Source organism: Sceloporus undulatus, chromosome 1 (assembly GCF_019175285.1).
Source record: "Sceloporus undulatus isolate JIND9_A2432 ecotype Alabama chromosome 1, SceUnd_v1.1, whole genome shotgun sequence".
Lineage (NCBI taxonomy): Eukaryota > Metazoa > Chordata > Lepidosauria > Squamata > Phrynosomatidae > Sceloporus > Sceloporus undulatus.
This window is the reverse complement of record NC_056522.1, coordinates 237,003,885-237,015,211: the sequence shown is the minus strand read 5'-3', so window position 1 is coordinate 237,015,211 and position 11,327 is coordinate 237,003,885. Positions and strand designations below refer to the sequence as shown.

General features: G+C 42.5%; 1 protein-coding gene across 2 annotated transcripts in view; it reads left to right on the top strand.

Annotated features, from left to right (window-relative positions):
* The first annotated feature begins 4,923 nt into the window (after nucleotides 1-4,923).
* The window catches only part of LOC121919207 (protein mono-ADP-ribosyltransferase PARP14-like), a 37,350-nt gene continuing 30,946 nt past the window's right edge, over nucleotides 4,924-11,327 (top strand). Inside the window, exons 1-2 of one of the 2 annotated variants that reach the window (XM_042445557.1) lie at nucleotides 4,924-5,562; nucleotides 10,303-10,476. In XM_042445557.1, the coding sequence (XP_042301491.1) occupies nucleotides 5,361-5,562; nucleotides 10,303-10,476 (376 nt within the window). In that variant the 5' untranslated portion in view covers nucleotides 4,924-5,360. The remainder of the gene's footprint in view (nucleotides 5,563-10,302; nucleotides 10,477-11,327) is intronic. The other variant, XM_042445556.1, reaches the window with a different exon arrangement.

The window sequence follows — 11,327 nt, the reverse complement described above, 5'->3', positions numbered from 1 at the left end:
TTTTAATTCAATAACCTTTCACTGTTGTGTGTTGATATCCAAGCATTGTATCACGCATGTGTATATTACTAAATAAATCAAATTCCATTTGGACTTTCCTCCTTTAATTTAAACTTCCATCCACTGAAGAAAGGTAACCATAATTGAAGATTTGATAAAAACAAGTCCAGAAAATATTTGGTTTATGACCAAAGTTGTAGAAGTCAAGGGCTTTCCATTAATAACAACTTGTATCTGCAATGAAAGCGAAGTCTTGTATATTATCTCTTCTTTTGTGTATCCACAGTAAGTCCAGGAATGTATCCCCTACAGATACAGGAGTTGTATTGTAATATACAGTAATGCATCAAAAACATTTCCAAATATAAGTCTATGCCATCACACTTCCCTGCCTCAACACCTTTGGTTGGCTTAAAATGGACAAAATGTTGAGCACTCTCATCCTGACTCCATATATGGAAACTAATCAGACTGGTAGTTGCTACCTGGCGTGATGCACACAGTTGTGACTTCCACAGCTCCACTGCTGCTCCTTAATGTGGCCTCATCACTCTGCCTCATGAGACAAATAGCCCTGTGCTGAATCCAGCCCATGCAGGGTGATCAGGTGTTCCAACTGCAAAGAAGAACAAGGCACCATAAATATAGCACGTTCAGTAAAAATGTAGGACACTACAACATAAAAGTGGAAAGCACTAATAGCAATATAAAATCATGTAGGACATATCCTGGAAAAGGAGAACATCTGGTCACCCTGTGTGAAATTTGTTGCCAAAGACAGCCACTGGTTTTAATGGTGTTAACAATGGGTGGATAACTATGACAAATGTCACTTCTATGTTCAGAGGTCATGGCATATCTTGAGTATGAGCTGATGGGACGCAAACAAGATGGTAATGCTGTTGGTTTTATGCCCCACTTACAGACTTTCCACTGGGGTGCTAGGTGGAGCCATTGTATGAGCAAACAGGGCTTTATGTACTTAAAAACTAATAGTATCTTGCAGCCAGGGGTTATGGGGTCCTGCCATGTTTTGATAAATAGGAAGAAGGGCACCCTACAAGACTTCCCTGTTCCCTCTGCCTCAGTTTTTTATTTTAGAGCATTTGTATGTTGCTCTTCCTTTCTAGATTTAGCTAGCAACAATCTATCGTCCTGTCCTGAATTACCTCTGTTGGAAATCCAAGTATTTGGCAGTAGTCCCATCTGATTTAGGTCCAGACTATTTGAAATGCCATGGTGGTGTAGTGGTTAAATGCCAGTACTGCAGCCCCAACATTGTGAGGTCAAGTTTGAGAAGAGTGCTACAGACAGCCAAAAAGACAAACAAATGGGTCCTTCAAAAGATCAAGCCTGAACATTCCCTGAAAGCCAAGATTATTAAACTTGAAGCTCTCATGCTTTAGCCACATCATGAGAAAGCATTAATAACTAGAAAAGACAATAATGCAAGGAAAAGTAGAAGGTAGCAGAAAGAAAGACTGAATGCCAGATGGAGAGACTCAATTGGGCCTGAATTTACAGGACCTGAGCAGAGCAGTGGAGGACAGGGAGTCTCATTCACAAGGTTGCCATGAGTCAAGGTCAACAAGAGGGCAGCTAACAACAAGGTATTATGCTACTATAGTTTTTGACACTGCATGTAGTACAAACAGATCACATACATTTATGTGGGTCAACATTTTCCTACTGCAGGGGGCATGTTACACCACCATGAGTGTTAGCACTTTAAAAATCTGCCTGTGCTTCCATCAGCCTGTCAGTATAATATGCTAGTAGCTTACTAGTTTGAACTGAGAGAAAATACATCTAAAAGTCAAACACATCTGGATGAGCTAGATGCCAAGCAGATGTGGATGGGTGAATCAATTTATATTGTGAGATGAAGGGCCCTTTCACTCTGCACAATGACAGGGCTACAATCCCACATGAGATCCTGGGGTTTGCAGTTGAAGGAGGCGCCATTAGCATTCTCAGCCGGAGAGTTCCTCTCCTGCCTCTACCAAAAGTACAATCATCATGATAGGATTCCATAGGATGTTGTCATGGTAATTTAAATTCCATCATAGTGCTATAACTTTGTAGTAAGAAAGGCCCTAAACTGGGGGATCATTCAGATGCAGATTTTTTTAAACATGACTATGGAGGATATCACACGGGACAAGAGGCTCTCAATTTCAAAAGACAAGATAGCGAGGTCAATTTGAAAATTCATGCAATTACGTGATTACTTATCACACCTTAAATTCACTGTAATGGCCTCCGTGAACGTGACCTAGATTCTGTGCAAGTAAGCCATCACATCGGTGGGTTCTTAATTGCGAATTGGCACCCTTGCGCATGCTCAGTGAGACTCCAGATGACTGGAGCATAGCATATTTAGACGAGTGAGAGAGAGGAACCAAGGAACCCCACAATTTAGAAAAGAGGTGGGGGGGGGGGAACGGGAAGAATGGTTGAAAGAACATGCCCTATTCATGTTAAAACGAACATATATTCACTCTTATCACGTTAAAATGTGAATTTAATGGTTATCCAATAGCTCCCGGACCATGCCTCTTAATTAGCAGGCAGCAGCCCCCCTCAGCAATGATGAAGGACAAGCAGAAGCAAAATTGAAGCAGAATTGCAGTGTGGCTTCATGGGAAACCCGCCCTTCTGGGGGGGGGGGGGGGGGAACCAGGACCGAAGGAGACATGCACATTACACCAAACAACAGTGCACTGAGTGCGAAGTTGCCTAGGAGTAGGGTTTGTGACTTTGCTGGTTCACCAACTTTACTTAACTGTGGATTGGCACGTGATTGCGTTTGGACTGCCAGCGATCGCGTGTGGTAACCTTTCATGCAAAAACGTGAATACGCATGATTGCCTTCAGGAGGACACTGGATTATACTTCCAATTTCAGTCATGTGATATCCTCCTATCTGAATAATCTCTCCTGCACTCAGGTTTGTTATTCACAGTATGGAACTGCATCTATGCGTATTTCTGTGAGTTTGGGTGCTCACATGTGCAAGCCCACAAATAGAATCGATGATGCAAATGTATTTGAAACCTGTTCAAGGCATGCAGAGTTTTATCCCAGTTTATTCTGGATCTATTCACATTGGTTATTCACACTGCTGACGATACAAATCTTTTTTTAAAAACTGGGAAAACCCCTGATATCAATTATCCCAGGTTAAGTGTGTGTGTGTGTGTGTGTCAGTTCCCCCCCCCACCACCATTTAATTGAATGCATTCGAAACGCATGTGAACAACAAAGATTCAATCCAGGTTATTTTAATTGTCTGAATAACCCCTGTGATGTAAAGTCTGCAATAGTGATAATCCAAGCATAGGCGTCTGCTATCCGAGTGGGAAGGAAGGCCTGGATACCACAATAATAACTGAGGTTGCATCTGCACTACTGAATTAATCCAGGTTGACACCACTTTAAACTGCCATGGCTCAATGCTATGGAATTCTGGGATTAGTAGTTCTGTGTGATATTTAGTTTTCTCTGTGAAAGAGCTCTGGTGCCTCAACAAACTAAATTTCCCAGAATTTCATGGCATTGAACTATGCCAGTTAAAGTGGTGTCAAAGGGGGTCATTCAGATGTCTTTTTTGAAAAGGGATGATGTGATTAAGCCAACTCACACATTTTGGGTTTGTTATTAGCACAATTGTTTCATCAGAATCCCATCTCTTTGCATCCCTCTGTGTTCTTTTGCTCAGGAAAAAACCCCCACCCAATATTAATTATATATTGATTAAGTGGGTTTTTGGGCAGCCCCCTGTCAAAAAAAACCCCTGAACCGAGTACATTCTGGATGCGTGTGAACAAAGGGGAGAGCAAAGCTTAAATGAAGGGAGCTGTAGGCTTGCTAGACAGGATCTAGAAATGGCCAGTTGGGGGCAGCTGAAAGGAAGAAAAGAACTGAAAGGGGAGGAGAAGCCCTGAGAATACGAAAGCAAACAAATGGGGGAAAGGTTCAGAAATCAAAGGCCGTCCTAGAAATGTAATAAAAATAGGTGGCTTAAAGAGAGAGAAAACAACAACAACCCCACAGGATTGCATTGGTGGTTATTATCTGAGAGCATTTCTGAAGAGCGGGGTGGAAATACAATAAATAATAATAATAATAATAATAATAATAAATAATTACTTTGTGCTTGGATCCCTACAAACAGGGCCAGACTGAAATAAAATTTTTAAATTCCCAGATTTTCTCCCTTTTCTTTATGATTTAAGAGGAGCAGCTGTGGTGATTTGTTGCGGCAAACCCCACCAAGATTATTATTATTATTATTTGTATTTGTATTTTATTTAGGCACCTTAATGGTTTATAACCAGTCCTTTCTTTGGCCTGAGCAATCCTGGAAAACACCTGAGGGAAATGGGCTACTTCCAGGAAAGCTGATACCAAACTAAAACTCTTTTAAGACACTGCAACATTTGTCTAATTTGTTTCTCAGCTTTGTAAATTGTATCTGGAGGCATGGCAGCAAAAAAAGATATGAAAAAATACAACTAGAACAAGCAAAATAAATGGATTCGAGTAAAGAGTTCTCCAGAAAGTTTTGAGGAACCTCAAACATCCACACCTGTGATTCCCAGGCTGTGGTTCTCCAGGTGTTTTGGACTTCGGCTCCCAGAATCCCCAAGTCCTTTGGGATTCTGGGAGATAAAGTCCAAAATACCTGGAAGGCCATAATTTGGGACTCATTGGCTGCATTCTCACTACATTTTAAACCAGTTTGAAGTGGTTTAAATTGCTCTTGTTCACACTTGAGCCAAATCACTGAAGCGGTTTGGAGAGGGAGGCCGTGAGTTAGACCCATTTAACGCACTTCTATTTGACGCTCATTTTTTCTGTGCCTTTTGCAACAAATTGATTCAGTGCCAGCGTGAGCGGGATGTGGATCGGCATCGACTCATTGGTCGATGCGAATGAGAAGTGGGCCATTTCACAACAAGAAAATGCGACAGGAGCAAATGTGGTGTGAGTGGGAATGAGGGCCATTGATCCAGACTAGAAAATATTGCAGTTCGACACCATTTTTAACTGCCAGGGCTCCATCCTACAGAGCCCTGGGATGTGTAGTTTTGGCGAGGCGAAGAAGAACTTGGAAAGAACTTGGAAAGAGAAAACACAACTTCCTGGAGTGCATAGGCGACAGCATTGGCAGTGGTGTCCAAGTGAGATGCACCAGTTTATTTTTAAGCAAGGCCTTCCTCTTCCCGCAAGAGGAGCCCCAGAAAAAGAAACTCCGGGGCTTTCCTTCTGGAGGAAAACGAAAGCGAAAGGGCTCCACCAGGGCAGCTCCAGCTGTTCAGCTCCAAAGGCGAGCTCCCTCAGCGTTGAGCCCCATCATGGCGCAGGGGCAGGCAGGGCCTCCTCCTCCTCTCTTCTCGCTGCTGGTGGAAGGGGACTGGGGGGGCCCCGGTCTCCCCAAAGCCCTCCGGAACAAGCTCCTCTGCTACTTCCAGAGCCCCAAGAGGTCCGGGGGAGGAGAGTGCCAGCTCCAGCCCCAGAAGGAGGGCTGCGTCTGGGTTTGCTTCACTTGTGAAGAAGGTATGGAAAGGAAGCCCCCCTTGGGTCCAGGCTGGCGCCTCCATTCCCCCAAGACCTGCCCTCCATTTCAGCCTTCTCTCCAGGAGGAAGGCCAAAACGCCCTCCCCTGGGAGCAGGACTAAGAAGCATGGAATTATTATTATTTTTCATTGGGCCATGGTCTTCAATGTCCTCCAGAGTGACCAGAGGTCCTCCTTCCCCCCCCAGGAGGGCCTGTCCTCCATTTTAGCCTCCTCTCCAAGAGGAGTCCCAAAATGCCCTCCCTTTGGAGCATGACTAAGAAGCATGAATTAATATGAGTGGTTCTAGCTTTTATCTACTAACGTCCTCCAATTTTTCTTGAATGTCCTCCACGGACGGCAGATGTCCTCCCTTTTCCAGGACATGTCCTCCATTCCAGCCTTCTGCCCAGGAGGTATCCCCCTAATGAACATGCCTTAAGAAGCATGGATTTATATTTATATGAGTGTTTTTAGCTGCTAATTTTTTTTGAATGTTCTACATTTTTATTGAATGTCCTCCATTTTGTGGTGGCTTGTCCTCTTTTGCAGCTAGGATATCTAGTCACCCTGGTTCTTTGGGGCTCTGGATAGAAGGGGGCGCTTAGAGGCGAGGAGAGTTCAATATTTGGGGTTAAACGTCTAGAGGATTAGGTGGTTGTGTGCCTTCAAGGCATTTCTGAGTTATGGCATACCTAAGGGAAAGCTATCATGGAGTTTTCTTGGCAGGATTTGTTCAGAGGATTGCCTTTGCCATCATCTGAGGTTGAGAGAGTGTGACTTGCCCACGGTCACTCAGGGTTTCCATGGCCAAGCTGGGAATTGAACCCTGGTCATAATGGAGCACTCAAACCACTAGCCAAGGAATGGAATAGTGGGGCAACATCTTCTGTAGGCTGCATCTACACTGAAGAATAAATGCAGGTTGAGATCGCTTTAACTGTCATGGCTCCATGCTATGGAATTCTGGGACTTTTAGTTTAGTGAGATATTTAGCCACCTCTGGCAGAGAGCACTGGTGCCACAACGAACCAGATGGAGTCATGGCAGTTAAAGAGGTGTTAACATGCATTAATTCTGCAGTGTGGCAGCCTTAGGAAAAGGAGAGGTTGATTTAGGGTAACTGGACATCCTTCTTTTCCTGGACATGTCTAACATTTCCTTCTGTCCAGGAGGAATGCCAAAACGTCCTCCATTTTAAGCATGACTAAGAAGCATGGATTTGTATATCTGAGTGCTTTTAACTTTTATTAGTAATGTCCTAATTTTTGCGGTGACTTGTCCTCCTTTGCCTCCATCTGGCCATTCTGAGTTTTGGGAGGTATTTAGCCTTCTGCATCAGAGCTCTCTGTAGCCACAACAAACCACAAATCCCAGGATTCCTCAGGATGGAGCCGTGACAGTTAAAGCAGTGCCAAACTGCATTAATTCTGCAGTTTGATAAGCTTGGGAAAAAGGAGTGGTTGGTTTCCATCAGTTTCTGTTCTCTTACCCATAGGCTGGGAGGCCATCACAGATCTGGAAGTACAGGCAGCCCTATGTTAAGCTGATAATTCATAATTAATTCATAATTCTTAGCTGCCTTGAATCCCATTTTGAGATAAAGGTGGGATATAAATCCAACAAATAAATAAAATAAATCCATTGAGAGGACACTTTGTGTGCAAAGCAGGCTTTTAGAATATAAAGGTTACTGTGTTGGATCAGAGAAATGGCTCCTCTTTAAAATTATCCAGCCAAAGTGGGAGCAGATGGCCGTGGGTGTTGATGAAAAATGCAGGCATACCTTGTGGACACTGGAAACAATAAAATAACATGGAATAGGAACTTCTGCTTATGCATGTAGTGAACTAATGTGTTTTACTGTCTTGCTGCTAGTGCTGAACATGACAATTACCTACCATTAGGGTAACTCAGCTGCCTCAGGGAGCAGATTTTTGGATCATACGAAAGACTGCAAATTGCTGGTTGTTATTCTGTTATATTTTTACTACCAGGGGTAGGAGAGGTGCTGGGGGAATTTTCTGCCTTGAGTGAGTGCACAAATAAATATCCCTTGAGTGTGGGGTAGTGGTTAGAGTTTAGGACAAGGGCAGTGAGAGCAGGGTGACCAGGTGCCCTCCTTTTCCAGGACATGCAATACATTTCAACCTTTGGTCCAGGAGGAATTTCAAAATGTCCTACCGGTATATTGTGAGCATGATGAACAAGCATGAATTTATATTTATATGAATGCTTTTATTTTATAATGTCCTCCATTTTTATTTAATGTCGTACATTTCACAGTGCCTTGTCTTCCTTTGTGGTTATGACATCTGGTCACCCTCAAATTCCCACTGAACCATGGAAAACCACTGGGTGGCCTTGGACAAGTCTCAGGAAAAGGGTGATGGTAAACCTGCTCTGAACAAATCTTGCTGAGAAAACCCCATAGCCTTAGAGTCGACATAAATCAATCGTGACGTGAAGACATACAATAACAGCATTATGTTCCTGCGTGGGGGAACAGGCCAATTTTTGTCCTATTTTGGGGAGCAAAATGGCTTGGGCCAGGCCTAGGAATCATATGGGAGCAAGTCTCACTGTGCTGAGTTATGACTCCCAAGTAGATCTGAAGGTTGCTTCAATCTTGTCCATGTTTTAATAATAATAGTAATAGTAATAGTAATAGTAATAATTTTTAAGCATCTCTCCCCATGGATCGAGGTGAAGAACAACAATTAACAAACACACCACATCAGTTAAAATGCACATAAATTTAAAAGGACATACATACAATTTAAAGGGACAAAATATATACATACGATAGGCACTTGGTATCCACTGGAGTTTGGTTCCAGGACCCCCATGGATACAAAATCCGTGGATGCTCAGATCCCACTAAATACAATAGCATTGCAAAATGGCTCCCTTTATATAAAATGGCAAAATCAAGGTTTGCTTTTTGGAATTTACATATTTTAAAAATATTTTCAAGTCATGGGTGCTTGAATCCATGGATAAAAAAATCCATTTGTATGGAGGGCTGACAGTATTAAAACAATCCACATTTAAAATTAATTACTTAACATTCATAATTTAAAAATCATCTGGGTAAGGCTGCTGGAAGAGACTGGTCTTTAATGTGCTTTTTAATTCAGAAAGCGTATTATTCATCTGTCAAATCTCTTTCAGCAGGTTATTCCACAGTGTAGGGGCGGCTGAAGAAAAAGTCCTCTGGCTGACTAGAGTCCATCAGAGGACCTAAGTGTATGAGGCAGACTATATGGGAGAAGGCAATCCTGTAGGTAACCTGGAACAAAATCATATAGGGCTTTAAAGGTAATTTTTTTGTGGGTTTTTCGGGCTATGTGGCCATGTTCCAGAAACGTTTCTTCCTGATGTTTCACCAGCATCTGTGGCTGAAGAGAATGTTTGCCTGGAAAGGACTTGGATATATATAATGTGTGACCTGGAAAGACAGGAGTGAATTTGCATGTATATTGCACCTCGTTTGCAGACCCTCCACCCTGAAGCCTGTCATTAGCAACAAAAACAATATACATGCAAATTCACTCCTGCCTTTCCAGGTCACACATTATATATACCCAAGTCCTTTCCAGGCAAACATACTCTGAAGATGCCAACCACAGATGCTGGCGAAACGTCAGGAAGAAACTTTTCTGGAACATGGCCACATAGCCTGAAAAACCCACAAAAAACTATGGATGCCGGCAATGAAAGCCTTCAATATTACATTGTAATAACTAAAACTTTGTACCTTGCCAAGTGGAGTGATTTTAATACTGATGTAATGTGATCACTTCTGGATGTCCCCGCAATTATCTGGCTGTTGTGTTTTGAACTAGCTGAAGTTTCTGAACTTGTTACAAAGGTAGCCTAATGTATAGCACATTGCAGAAGTCCAACCTTGAGGTTACCAGTGCGTGCATTCCCATTTTTAGGTCCTCCAGCTCTAGGTAGGGGTGCAGCTGGCATATCAGCTGAAGCTGATAGTAAACTCTCCTGGCCATCACATCTATCTGAACTGTCATTTTACTGGTTGTAACCATATTAAATACACTGGGTCTTGCTTTGGACTAGCTGGATGTAGAATTGCATTGTAAGTCAGTTACTAAGGCTAAAGATTCACAAGAAAAATAATCACGTTTCCCCCATTTTGGTTTTCCTCCCTTTTCTCAGTATTGAACTTTACAATTGTAAGTTCCTTAAGGCAAAGAAGCCTTGTTGATTGTACAGTACTCCATATGTTGTGAGTCTGTTACTCCCATCACCCTTGGCTATGCTGACAAGGGCTGTTGCAACACAACAACATATGGAGACCCACATATTCGTTACTCCTTTTGTAGTACACTGTACAAGTTCATCATGCATACTTCATCAGAAGAAATCAGCATCAAAGCAAACACATTTTGATATTGAGTAAAGCTGCCCCTGTTGGATTTCTGACTTGTAGCTCTGTTACAGCTGTTGTCATGTTCCTTCAAGTCATTTTTGACTTAAGGCAAGCCTAAGGCAAACCTATCATGGGAGTTTCTTGGCAAGATTTGTTCAGAGGGATTTTTCCCTTCCTGAGGGTGAGAGAGTGTAACTTGCCCTTGGTCACCCAGTGGGCTTCCTTGGTCAAGTGGGTATTCAAAGCTGGGTCTCCCAGTATCCTAATCCAACACTCAAACTGCTATAACATGCTAGCTCTGCTGGCTGTCATTACAACACTTACAGCACCTTCTTTATGTTTCAGTGAGGCAAAGAGTTCTCTCCAAAAAGACCCATGAACTTGAACTAGGAGAAAAAGGAACGCTGAAGCTGGTGGTCAAACTACCTGAAACAACCAATGAAACTAGAGATCCGGTACCTAAAACCAAACAAAACCAAACAGGAAAGGTGACAGAAGAGAAGATAACTGAAGAAAAGGGTACGGTGAATCTCTTACAGTGATTTCAAACACTGACATGATCCTCAGTATGCTTTGGAGGGAAAGTGACATTTTAAAATCAAATGTAATTGCTGAGGACAGCATTGATGTGACTTTCGTATTCTGATTTTGTATCTGACTGAGAAGCAGGGGATGTTAGGTCGGTGACCCTTTGCCCTTCAGACATTTTGGAATACAACTCCCACAATCTCTTTATCAGTTTTCATGCTGGCAAATGTGGATGGGAACCGTAGCCCAAAATATCTGAGAATATGGTATTGATACACTTTTAAGAGTCTTACCAAAAGGAGCAGAACTTGCCAACTTTAGCTATTTTAATCCTAAAGAGGGGGGAGGATGGATGGGTGTTTTTGATTTCTCTTCCCTTGCATCTTCACATACACACACATTCTCTGAGTTGGTGCAGACATACATGCAGGCTCTCCCCACATTTAGAAGGGTTTCCAGTCACAAGAGGAACCTACAGGCATAGAGCAGGTGCCCCTTTGCAGGCATCTTCGAATAGCAAGAAGGGTAATGGATTGTAGTGCCCCAGACCAAAGCTTGGCAGATCTACCATTTGGACTACTTTTCCCAGCATCTCCAGACACTATTGCTGGTTGCCATGGAAGCTGGGGGATTATGGGAGTTGTAGTCCAAAAGTAAGGTTTCCAAACTTCAACCCAGTCTCTTTTTCATCTTCTACACAATTTCTTAGAGTAAATATTTGAACGGACCTTGTGTTTGGGCAATATTACGGTGTTGTCTTTTATGTCACAGTAATAGTGTTTCACATACACTTGTAATAGCATTATGCTCAATCAATTTTATTTATTTATTGCACTTCTTTC